Source organism: Megascapheus bottae, chromosome 5, assembly GCF_031878675.1.
Source record: "Megascapheus bottae isolate mThoBot1 chromosome 5, mThoBot2.hap1, whole genome shotgun sequence".
In the NCBI taxonomy this organism is placed as follows: Eukaryota; Metazoa; Chordata; class Mammalia; order Rodentia; family Geomyidae; genus Megascapheus; species Megascapheus bottae.
The window spans coordinates 51,346,691-51,360,279 of NC_143513.1; the positions used below are offsets into that span (position 1 = coordinate 51,346,691).

At 36.1% G+C, this 13,589-nt stretch overlaps 1 protein-coding gene across 1 annotated transcript in view; it reads left to right on the plus strand.

The window, feature by feature from the left end:
• Ppp1r9a (protein phosphatase 1 regulatory subunit 9A) overlaps positions 1-13,589 on the plus strand; it is a 268,149-nt gene that overhangs the window by 216,855 nt on the left and 37,705 nt on the right. The window contains 3 exon segments of the mRNA XM_090333138.1: positions 907-1,136; positions 2,914-3,010; positions 3,338-3,509. Coding sequence (XP_090189264.1) covers positions 907-1,136; positions 2,914-3,010; positions 3,338-3,509 — 499 coding nt within the window.

Below are 13,589 nucleotides of genomic sequence, written 5' to 3' on the forward strand. Positions count from 1 at the left end.
GGCTGTTGATAAATGATCCTTGCTAAATTTCCTACAATGATCCTTGTTAAATTTCTGTAAAACTGAGGGTGTTGGACAAAGCTCACATGTATTTTGAAATACACTTGAGACAGAAATTGTAGACAGCCTTTGTGTTAATTAACATAAAGGTTACTACACTTACTAGTGTAGTATCAGCATTTTACTGATATTTTCCTTTTGTACTTTTACATGAATTGGAATTCATTAAGATCTAGAAATTTATCCCACTTCCTCTGATATAATAAACTATAGACAATGTTCATGTCCATTGAAATAAACAATCTTGTAATGCTATCCAAAGGATTAAAAGCAAAGTAATAATAGCTAAAACAATCACAAATATTTCTGAGTCCAAGGAGCTATTCCAAGCATACTGGTCTCCTCTCACAAGTCTGTGGTATAACTGAAATCATTGACTCTGAGAGAACTTCCATCACTTGCACAAGTGTCCAATAACGGCAGAAGTGGATTGACATCTAAGCTGACTGAGTCAACAGAGCCTTTCTTAAACATACACCACATTGATTCTGCCTCTCTTCCTTAGCCTTCTCCTGCTTCTTCCCTAGTTAATGTTTTATATCATTTTATATTAAAAACAACACTCAAAGAAAATGGCTTGATAATAGATATAACCAAACACAAAAATATCCTTTCCTATTTACAGAAATCCAAATAATATGGCATAAAGGAGAGTTCGTGGGAATTGGTAACAAATCTGTATTTTATTATTTTTCAAGACTTCCATTTTCTCCTGCATGGGATTATGGAAAATAATAACTGCTTTTCTCATCTCAGGTGTTTTATGATTGCGTATACCTAACAGTGTGATGTGATCCAAAATATGCTGTAACCAGATCCTCTTGTCTTGCCGTTTGCTTTCTCCAGCTGCAAGCAGCAGAAAATGAAAAAGTCAGGTGGGAACTTGAAAAAAGCCAGCTCCAGCAGAACATAGAGGAGAATAAAGAAAGAATGCTGAAGCTAGAGAGCTATTGGATCGAGGCTCAAACCTTGTGCCACACAGTGAATGAGCATCTCAAAGAGACTCAAAGCCAGTATCAGGCTCTAGAAAAGAAATACAACAAGGCGAAGAAACTGATCAAGGATTTTCAACAAAAGTAAGCAGCTTCTGTAACTAAATCATAGTTGTATGTGTGTATGAAGGTTTATATTCAAATGTTTTGTAACATTTAGTAGAATGGAAAAGGTGACCTCAGAATTTTTTCTTTTTTCGAACTCATTGCTAATTCTGGACTTGGCGAATATATTTTGAAAATCACTTTTACCATTTTTAATACAAGATAGGGTTTGTATACAAACTCCTAACATTTGCTTCCTAGTGTTGTGATTGATAGTTACTGTTCAAACATTGAACTTCCTTATTTTCTTGGGAACATTTCTGATTGAGGCACGAGAAGCCCCACTGAAGCTGTGAATAATGTTTTATTATTGGATATGGTGCATGCAAAGGAACACTTGGGGCCTGGGTCTAGCTACATCAATCTGTGTCTATAGAATCAGGAACTGCAGACTTGCCCTCAGTGGTGCATACCCTGTAAATATTGGCCAGCCAAAGCCCCATCCCTGCCTCTCTGCATTTCTATTTGTTGGGAAAAATCACAAGTCCTGTTCACTACGGTGAGACAGCACAACCACTCTCAGCTTTTGCCTTTCAGCAGCTCCTTTCTGAGTTACAGCTGTTTTGCTTGTATAGCTTGGATTTGGGATGTAGTGTTACAGGAAATGACTGGCAATAGTTGCTAGAGTTTTTCTTTACGATTTTTTTTTAGTTTCATTTTGGTTTGGGCTAACTAAAATGAAATATAATCTTCCATGCCAAGCCTGGAAAGCTATATATTTCTGTCAGATTCATCATACCTCTGTTTCCTGTCATGGAATATATATATTATATATATGTAATATAATATATAATGTATTATATATGTGTAATATATAATACCTATATAATATATTTATATATAATATAAATATAGTTAGCACTCTGTGTAAGTGTAAGCCACAGCATTCCTTCCGGCTTTTTCTGTGTATGTGGTACCAAGGAATCAAACCCAGGGCTTTGTGCATGCATGGCCAGCACACTACCACTAGGCCACATTCCTGGCCTGGAAATAATATTTTTAATATTTAGAAGAGATTGCCATAATCACTTGTTAAAAAGAAGGAGCTTGTTCCTTAGTACTGTGAATTCAGTATATCACTATTGTAATTTTTCACCAAGAAAAATCATATCCATTTCTTTCATATTTCTTTCATAATTTTATAACATTTACCAAATCTTTACATTCTGTTCTCAGCTTTCAGAATGGAGTTATTGCTCCTTCTCCTTGTATTCTCTTAAAGTGTGCAAGTAAAGGCTCCCTCCAAGCTCCTGGCCCACCCAGCCCCCTCCCATGTTATCCACAGAAGGAAATCATGTAATTCTGACATGCAGTTACCATCAGTTTACTTGCATGTATGACATTGAAATGTAATTACTTTTACTAAGTCACCCTAGGCAGGCCATTAGCACAGTAGCTCCTATACATACATATATATATATACATATATATGTATGTATATATGTATATATATGTATATATGTGTGCGGGTATGTATGTGTGTGTGTGTGTGTGTGTGTGTATATATATATATATATATGTCCCTATGTGCAGGGATGCTCCACAAATAAAAATCATGGCAAAATCTAAACAGGCTACCCTATTCTGTGACTTACAAAGATGCTTTATTTTCTTTTATTACTATGATTCTTCTAACTGCATTTGAGTTTGATTTGCTTGCATATCTCTCTGGCTATTTATCCCGCTTTGCAGTTGTATGGATCCAGGTAAGAACTTGCACATTTATTACAATCAGATCTTTTATTTCTTTCTTAAGAGAGATTGACTTCCTGAAAAGACAAGAAGTAGAAAGGAAGAAACTGGAAGATTTGGAGAAAGCTCACGTTGTGGAAGTGCAAGGCCTCCAAGTGCGGGTGAGTTGTATTCATAGCTACTAAGGAGATCATTTGAGTATGAGGAGGGGGTGCTGAGTGAAAAATTCATGGCTCACACCTGTAATCCTAGCTGTTCAGGAGGCTGAAATCTGAGGATCAAGGTTCAAAGCCAGCCCAGGCACTAAAGGACCTGAGACTCTTATCTCCAATTAACCTCTAGAAAATGGGAAATAGAGCTGTGGCTTAAGGGGTATGCTGGTAGCCTTGAGCTGAAGAATTCAGGGACAGCACCCAGGCCAAGTTCAAGCCCCATGACCCACCAAAAAAAAAAGAAGAAGAATTCATGCATTGATTTTTTTCCCCTAGATTCGAGATTTGGAAGCTGAAGTATTCAGACTACTTAAGCAAAATGGGACTCAAGTTAACAATAACAACAATATCTTTGAGAGAAGAACATCTCTTGGGGAAGTCTCTAAAGGAGACAGCATGGAGAATGTGGAAATCAAGCATACATCCTGTCAGGATGGCCTAAGTCAAGGTTTGTTTAAACAAAAATAACTTTGCAAGACTGTGCCTTTTGCTGACCTACAACTTAAAAAGTAGAATGAGCTTGCCTACTCTGGGAAAAAAAAAAGGAAAATCTTATCACAGTGGGAGTCTGTCCATTAAGCTTTTATATTCTCAAAATTAAATGCTTTACTATAAGCATGTCAACCTCATGGACATTAAAAATGAAGAGCATTGGAACTATCTGTATTCAAATGAAACTTATATCTAGAGTTGTGAATCCATTCATTAGGTTTACATTATTGTGGGTATTACCCAAATAGGATATGATTTACCAAAAATGCCTTTGGGCAGTTCAAGGGCGATTTTGCAAACACACTACTCTTAACTGAGGGGCTGTGTCTTCAGGAAGAGTACTCAGCCTCTCTTGGTTGGATTTATAGTGAATGATATGAAAATAGTGATCATTCTTTTGTCCTGTCTTCTCAGGAGTGTTTTGAGGCTATAATGACTTCATCTGTAAGGCCTGTCAAAAGTGATCTCATTAGACTGTATGGAATTATATGATGGGATGCTATAAGATTAATATCTTATTTTAAGGCCAGAAACAAAATTAATGTGAGCTTTTTCCCACTTTTGGAGTGTTTTAACTTTAAAATGAATTTTCATTTATTATAAACACATGTTCTTGTTGTGGTATGCACAGAGTACAATCAGTAACCCGCCACTTTTCATTCCTATCCAGTTCTTTCCCTTCAGAAAGCGGCATCTTGTCAAACATATAATTAGTGCTAGTCATTAAATTATATGACTTGCCGAAGATCAACGAGCTACACTGTTAACATGCTGCTTTGGATCAAAACTTTGTATTTCTTCTGAACTCTTTTTCCATTCTGTACCCTCCATTTTGCCACCTAATTACCAGTTTCCCTAGCAACACTGTTGGTCCCCTGTGAGGTGGGGAGACAACTAATTCTTAGTGAAACCAGTCTCCGCTTGGGCAGTTGAGGTGGTGCACAGAGCTAAAGTTATTCCTCAGACATCGTTGCCAAGCAGTCTGTAATAAATCTCCTTGAATTTCAATTGCTTGATCACATAAACTCACATGGTTTGTTCAGGAGCGAGGTAGAATGCGCTGGGAAGGCACTTTTCCACATTGATCCTTTGCTTGCCTTGCCAGGGAACACAGAAGTAGCAAAGGCTTAGAAAAGTGAGGGAGACTGTGGATCTCCTCACACAAGTCTTTCAGCATGTAAAGATGTCCCACCTCGTTTCCAGCACTATGGCTCCATTGGCTTCAGCTCCCATGAGTCCCCAGACCTCATCTAATTCCCAAGATCTGGGGTGTCAAAGATGAGGGCTGTAGCAAGTTTGGGGCCTTGAGATAGCTCATATAGCAGAAGGACTATCAGTTACAGGTTAATGAAATACTGGATCAGAAAGAAATAATGAAGGAAGAGAAGATGAGGACAGAACGCAGAAAGGAGGAGGAAAGACAGAACTTAAATATCTGATTCATCACATGGAACTCTTGAGTTTTTGGAACAGAGCTTCCTGATTAAGGCTGGGTAATTATGTGACTCTCCATATTGAATTGTTGTAACCTTTTGAAATTATGCAAAAATTTACCAGAGTTACAGTCACCAGTAACTCTCAATTCATGTGTTAATGTAAAGCTTTTTCATTATTTTATTTACGTTTTTGGTGTCAGTCCTAGGGCCTGAGGTTTTTTTGTGTGTGATTAATAGAAGGGTTACATTGTATTCACCAGATAGAAGGTGCATAACTTCACAAACATTGATACCCTTTCTCATGACATGGTCCCATTTCCCTCCCACCCTCCCCCCACTCATCTTGATTCCCCCTTCCCTATCCAATTTCAAATAACTAATTAAGCATATATGAAATATGTCAGATAACAAGGTGAAATATTGTAACAATATGAGATAACCAAGGGATGACAAAAGATATGAGAGATAACATAGTACATTAAGGACAACAGTCACTCATTATATGGCTTTTGTTTCCTTATCCTGGAGGTCCTTACATTTAGTGTCATACTATTTGGCCTTATGTCTCTAGATTTTGTTCTATTGTAAATCTCTGCTCGGAGAGGCCAAGGTTTCTACTGATTATGAAAAATAAGGGAGACTATTGGGACTATGTTCCTTTGAGTCTGGCTTACTTTACTTAATATGATTTTTTCTAAGTCTTTCCATTTCCTTACAAATGGGGCAATGTCATTATTTCTGACTGCAGCATATAATTGCATTTTGTATAAATACCACATGTTGTTGATCCACTCATCAACTGAGGGACATCTGGGTTGGTTCCATATCTGTGCTAGTGGATTTAGTCTGTCTTTGTTTCTGGATGATTGGGTAAATGCCAAGTAGTGGGATTGCTGGGTCATAGGGGAGCTCTATGTTTAGTCTTTTGAAAAACTGCCATACTGCTTTCCATAGTGGTTGAACGAGTTTGCACACCTACCAACAGTGTCGTAGTGATCCCTCCTGGCCACATCCCCTCCAGCATCTGTTGTTATTAGTTTTCTTGATCCTGGCCATTCTAACTGGAGTAAGATAGAATCTTAGAGTTTTTTTTTTTTATTTGCATTTCTTTTATGGTGTCGGTCCTAAGGCCTGAGTTTTATAATTTATTTATTTATTTTTTAAATCAACACTAGTTCTCTACCACTTGAGCCACAGCTCCACTTTTGGCTTTGTAGTCATTTATTGGAGATATGAGTCTCACAGACTTTCTTGCCTAGGCTGATTTGAACTGTGATCCTCAGATCTCAACAATCAGCATAGCTAAGTTGACAGGCATGCGCCACTGACACCCAGCTTATAATGCTTTTTATAATGTTTTATAAAATGTGCAGAATCTCAAATTGACATTGTCATTTTCCCTTTAGGCATTTCATGACATCTTCTCATTTATGGGACCACCAGATATAAAATTATCAAACCCAATGGCTAGCTAAATGGGCTCCATACTACTGTGAAATTTTATAATTAGCATTGATCTTAATTCATTTATAATTATCTAGGGTGCACAAACTGAGGAATCAATTGCCTTGTAAGTTAAGAAATTTTTAATTGATTTCAACTAATAGAAAGTTACAACTAATAGTAGTGCACTACCTTATATGGATGTCATTTTTATCATGTATTACATTTTTTTGCTAGTTGTGGAACTCGAACTCAGGGCCTAAGCACTGTCCTTGGACTTTCTCAAGGCTAGAGCTCTACCATTTGAGCCTCAGCACCACTTCTGGTTTTGTTTTGTGTTTGTGATACTGAGGAATCGAATCTGGGTCTTCATGCATGATAGGCAAACACTCTACCCCTAGGCCAAACTCTTGGCCCCATGTTTTACATTTTTTAAAATAGGTGCTTAGAGATAGATGTAGAGGACATGATTAAAGGACAGATGATTTAAAAAAAAAACCTAAACAATGGGCTGGGAGTTTGGCCTAGTGGTATAGTGCTTGCCTAGCCTGCATGAAGACCCGGGTTTGATTCCTCGTACCACATGCATAGAAAAAAGCTGGAAGTGGTGCTGATGCTCAAGTGGTAGAGCTCTAGCTTTAAGAAAGCCCAAGGACAGTGCTCGGGCCTGAGTTCAAGCCCAGGACTGGCAAAAAACAAAAACAAAAACAAAAACAAAACTAAACAATTCTAATTGAAATAAGTAAAAAGAAATCTGTATTTGTGATGCTAAAACAAATTGAAAATGCATACAATATCAAGAAATTTAAGTATCCCATGAAAAAATTATACTGAAACTGGATTGCAGCAAAAATGAAGGCCAGAGGACAATGGAACAACATCTTCAAAATACTGGGAGAAATTAGCTGTCACCCTATTTATTTTTTTAAAAATGTCTTTAAAAGTTGGAGGCCTGTAATCCTAGCTACTCAAGGAGTTGAGATCTGAGGATTGCAGTTGGAAGCCAGCCAGGGTAGAAAAGTCCATGAGACTCCTGTCTCCAACTAACCATTATAAAGACAAAGAACTGTGCCCCATGACATAGGATGCTAACTTTGAGCTAAAATGCTGATAGACAAAACCCAGGTTCTGAGTTCAAGCCACAGAATTGGCAAAAAAAAAAAAAAAAAAAAAAAAAGAAGAAGAGGAAGAAAAAAAGTATCTTTACAAATTTCCAGTCCATGGGTGGGGAATTTGGCCTAGTGGTAGAGTGCTTGCCTTGCATCCACAAACACCTGGGTTTGACCCTTTGGTAGAACATACATAGAAAAAAGCCAGAAGTGGTGCTGTGGCTCAAGCCCAAGTACAGTACTCACTCTCTGAGTTGAAGCCTCAGGACAAGCAAAAAACAAAAAAATGCCCTGGTGGTTCTCTCCTGTAATCCTACTTACTCAGAAGGCTGCTATCTGAGGATTTTGGTTCAAAGCCAGCTCAATCATGAAAATCTGTGAGTCTTATCTCCAATTAACCACCAGAAAACAGGAAGTGGTGCTGTGGTTCAAGTTGTAGAGCACTAACCTTGAGCTGAAGAGCGCAGGAACAGTGCCCAGGTCCAGAGTTCAAGTACTGCAAATGACAAAAAAAAAAACATAATAAAAATATATAAAACAAAAAGCTGGCTGGGAGTTTGGCCTAGTGGTTAAAGTGCTTGCCTAGCATGCATGAAGACCCGGGTTCGATTCCTCGGTACCACATACATAGAAAAAAAAAAAGCCAGAAGTGGTGCTGAGGCTCAAGTGGTAGAGCTCTAGCCTTGAGAAAGTCCAAGGACAGTGCTCAGGCCCTGAGCTCAAGCCCAGGACTGGCAAAAAAAAAAAAAAAAAAGCTGAGAATAGTGATACATGTCTGTAACTTCAGCACACACAAACAGCTAGGACTGTTAAGTTTGAAACCAGCCTGAGTTACAAAGAAAGACATTGTATTAACAAAACAAAAAAAAATTAAATAGACAGAAGTACATTTCAGACAATCAAATCCCAAGAATTTGCCAGGAAATCCTAAGAAAACTTTTAAAAGATGAATTTAAGAAGGAATAAAACTGATTTAGGAATGATTTGAAGACTCAGAATAGGTTGTTCAGGAAAACCAGTTACACTGAAAACTATTCAAATATCCTAAGTTAAAGATTAGCAAGCCAAATCAGAAATATAATTTAAAAATATAATTTATCATGATGAATTTGTGTCTATGCAAAGAATACATTGATTCAAAATTAGAAAAACCTCATAATTCACACATTAGCTAGAAGAAAAATGAATATAATTATCTCCATGGATAAAGATAAATATTTAATAAAGTTTAATACCAATTTATTAATAATAAGTTTCATCCAACTAAAACTGGAGAAACTTCCTTAACTTAATAATGGGACGTTAACAGAAGTCTGTATCAAACATCATTTTATATGAAATCAACAATTTCTATAAAATTAATAATGTTTTTAATATTTCAACACTAAGTATACTATTGCCTCTTCTACTCAGTATTAAACTAAGGGGTCTTTCCAAGTACTACCAGATAAGCAAGAAAAAAGATTTAAAACCTAAAAGAAATTGAAGGAAAGGCATGAAAGTTCCATTGTGTTCTGATTTTTTTAATGAATAGATGAAAATACTGAAAAGTCATAGAATTTAGTAAAATAGATGGCTGTAAGAATCAATAAGAATCATCTCTTCCCTCATTTTTCCCCAATTTTTCCCTCCTGGCCCCTGCACCCCCACAAGTTGTATAATAAATTTTAAAAAAATGTCTATTGAGTGTCACTGCTGCATTAATTCACACTTTGTCCCACTGTTTCCGTGTTATCCCTTCACCCTTCCCGAAACAGATACTTATATACAAGACAAAAAGTACAGAAATCAAAAACAACAACAAAGGAGAAAAAAAGAAAAAGAAATTACTTCCTTTAGGTAACTGTAACCCCTGTGTACATCACCTTTACAGTAAAAAAAAAATTTTGGAAAGAGTCATTTCAAACAGGAGAATGTATTGTTATAACAAGATTCTATTTAACATGGTAAATAGAGAGAGCCAGAACAGAATTCATCAAAAGATGTTCAAGGCCCTCAGAAAGGAAGACATTGAAGATCTATATAAATAGGAAGAGAAATCTAGCCTCAGTATTTTAAAATTTGTCTGAGCATAAATTTAGCTATATATACAATTTCAATCTGAATTAAAATGAGGTTTATTCATAAATGGCTTTTAGAATTTGGTGTGATGTTTCCTAAATGTGTATGGATAAAAATCTGGCCCAAGATAACCAAGCTATCCCTGAGGAAGAATAAGATGAAACATTCTTCCAAATACCAAAATTCATTGTGAAGCAAAAATGATCAAGGTGGGTCTCTAGCAACTAGCAAGTACTTCACATAATAAAGTCCATACTGATAAATCTGTGTGCAGACCAGTGGGGAAGATGGCCCAATGGTCCTGGGAAATTTGACCATCTATCCATCCTGCAAACAATATCATACCCCACCACCCATCATCAGGAAACAATCTCTATATGGATTAAATCTCAGATAGTAAAGGCAAAATTAGTCTCAAACTATTAGTGTTTGCTTTACTGTGGAAAAAAGGCATGTACTAGATGTCAATACAGAGGTTCTGGAGATCACTGGACTGCTTTAAGAAATATTTTTGTTGTTTTTCTTCTTGAGCCTCAGTGTCTGTGATTCTTTCGGATACCTGAAGATTCAGGCCAACCTAAAACATTACCTCTAGGCCTGATTTATTTCCTGTTAGAGTTCATGAATACACTAAGCATCCTCTTTTAGCACTGCAGCCTAGAATTTTAAAGGTTAAAAGGCATAATGAAAGCTTAAATTCATTGAAAGGAAATCCACTAAAAGGAAAGTGAATGCTGATAGTACTTTACTCATACAATACCTTTAGAATCAGGGCACTGAGGTAACTACTCCACGTTGTCACATTGGTTAATTCAAAACTGGTTCTGGAGTAGACTCAAACTTTAAAAAATCATGTATACAGATATTATTTTCTTAGAAAGTTTTTTTATAAGTTTTACTTTTTTTGCAGTTATTTCATAATTTAACCCAAACCAATAATTTTGACTCTAAAGTATTATTGAATGTCACTAATTAAAAAGTGAGCATTTCTTAGAAAATCACCATGGAAAATGTAACGAAAGAGGCAAATGAATGAGAAATCAATATTTATTGATTATTTTGTGGCATATCGTTAAAGTTAGTATCTATCTTCTTAAAAAAAAAGAAAGCACCTAAATTTCCTGTCTAATACTGTGCAAATTTTAATTTTATCCAAATAGAAACCATTAAAACATTTTACTCAATGAGACAGTTAAAAGGAGGTGTATGGTGAAATAATGGTTATCCTTGCTTCATTTTTCACCATTTTTCTAGGGCCTTCAAATCCTTCAATCATACCAAGGTAAACAGTAGTATCAGAAGATAGCCAACAAGCTGGCCAGAGATGTGGATCAAATAGTAAAGTGCTTTCCTAGTATGCCTGAAGCCCTGGGTTCAAACCCCACTTATCCATTTCTCCTCACACACACTTAAAAGAGACATTTGAGCTATTTTAGTAGGAGACACATTATTTGTCAGAATGAGCTTTAAGTAAAATTTCTGTTCATTTTTTGGAAAAGTGGGCTACATGATATTTTGTTTAGAATTTTGAGTTTTCTTTCCTTTTGATAGGACTATAAGACAGATTCTGACCTTTTGAAAGGAAAGATGATTTTTAGTCCAAATATGTTCGTCCTTTCTGAAGAAAATTTGTAAGATAGTTATGTTCCAAAGCATGTCTTCTGTTAGGTGTATGGTCTTGTTCACCAGGAGATCCCAATCACATAGACTGGAAGGTAAGCATACAGTTCAGCTGTAGGAAAATTGACTAAAAGAAGAATTTGGGAAGTGGGAGTAGAACAAGGATCTAAATGAGGAAAATGGCTCCATAGAGTGTGGCTTGTAGAATCAGTGCTTCCCTGGGATCCAATGGACATTTCACTTAGGAGATCTAGTGGAGGTCTCATAAGAATATGATCAGTCAAAGGCAGAGGTTCAAGCATCTGGAACATTAAAACTGAAGCAAATAGTTAGGAGTTGGGATCAGAAAATTCTACTCTATGTATGGTTCTAAAATATGTACCAGCTCCATTGGATTAGAAGTTACAGCATCTAAATTAATACAGAAACTACTATCAAGTTATCAGGTCTTCTATGTAAACATGAAATGATTTGCTTACTTGGCATAGTAATTATGTCCAAGAACTATAACAAAAATGTAATTCTAAGGAAACAATGGGCACATCAGAATGTTGACACACTAAAAAGTATTGGTTGTAAGTTTTTATATCAGTGGTTTTTGGAAACCCAAAAAGTCATTCAGATATTTATTTTAGTTTATAATTTATGCCTGACTTATTCAGGTTATGTTATTGGAAGCCTATTGCTTTAATTTTTCTAATATGGCTTACAAATTGCTGTTAATGGATTTTTAAATCATATTTAGCTCCTATTTACACACTTAGATAATTATACACCTACATGTATTTAAAATTGCATTCATTTATCTGTTCTATTTTATTTTCTACTTAAGAATTTTTGGTAGATTTATAGTCTTCCGTAGTACTTAAGAAATTCTTATCTATCTCTCTAAGCGTACTTACAATTATTTTGGTTCCTAAGTTTTCTTGTTTCTAATGATGCATGTAATCATCTCTTCTTAAGTAGCTTAAAGATACTTTTGTATTTAGGAACACAACTCTCATATCATGTAGATGTATTTACTTTCAACCAGAGACATGAGAGCCATTTTCTTCCAGCACTAATCAAGGAAGCTTTTACATTACAATATGTAATTATGGGGGTCACCTATTTAGCAGGCTTAGAGTTACTAAGATAGAGACTTTTGACTGGGAAACTGATTATTTCTGAAGGCGGCCCTAAATTAAAACGCAGATGCTTGTTGATTGTGGTGGCATCAATGACATTGCAGTGTCAAGTAGAGAACATTCACGTATTCTGCCTCCCACACCGATTATACACATGGCCTTGAGGTGACATTCTCCTGTGGGCTGAAAGGTCTAACCACTCTTGTTTGATTAGGTTTTACAGTTCCTTGGCTTTTAGATGCTACAGATCTCTTCTTTATCAGAATCTAAAGATGGATGAAAAATGCTCCCAATACTTAAATGTCTTTCTCTAATGTCCAGATCCAAATTTTGCATCTTTCAGTATTCTCAGAAATCAAGCACTCATACAGTTGTCAAATGATATGCCATTTGTTTTTCTTGGGACAGCTAATACCTCTGTGGGTAGTCTGATAGCATTACTGAAGAGTCACTCTGAGAATATGGACAGCAAAATTTGGAACTTTGCCTGATGAGCAGGAGCTTAGCTTGATTTTATGCTAAAGAAGCCTAAGTTACATACTAAGCTGCACCAGGAAAGCATTGCACTAAGGCAAATAACTAAATAAGATTTCAAAGACCATAGAGATATTTTTCAGATTGTATTTATGGATAAAGGAGTAGAAAAGAACTCTTCAATATTCACAGCCATTACTAAATAAAATAAGTCATGGCAAAAATGTAAATTCAAACATTAGTAAACAATCTTCTATTGTGAAGTGGAAAGAAATTATCTTCCTAGAATATTTCATAACTATGACCTGGAATACAAAACATATCAGTTTTTAATGACTGCAAAGAAATCAACTATCAAATGAATTCAGGATGAAAGTTGCTTTTAGGTAGGTTCCTAACCAAAATGCTGTTTGAAGATGAAATGCAGTTGTGTAATGTGGTCTCATGCTATTTGATTCAATACATCTTCCTGATATGATACTGGAAGCCAAGCCATTGGACTTTATTTAGGTCACATCATCTGGCCGTCAGCCACGGCTAGGGGCAGTTACCATGGATGTAATGGAAGAGGAGCCTTCTCAGTGTCATGTGGATTTTGACATTTCCTGGGCTCGTATTAATACCCATTGAATCCTAAAATCACATAACTAATTGAGTTAGAATGGATTTGAGATGGTTCTAAATGAAAATGTGCCAAATACGTGTTTTTCCCAGTTTGAATTAATTTTAATTACACAAGTAATACATACGTGCAAAAGCTCACATA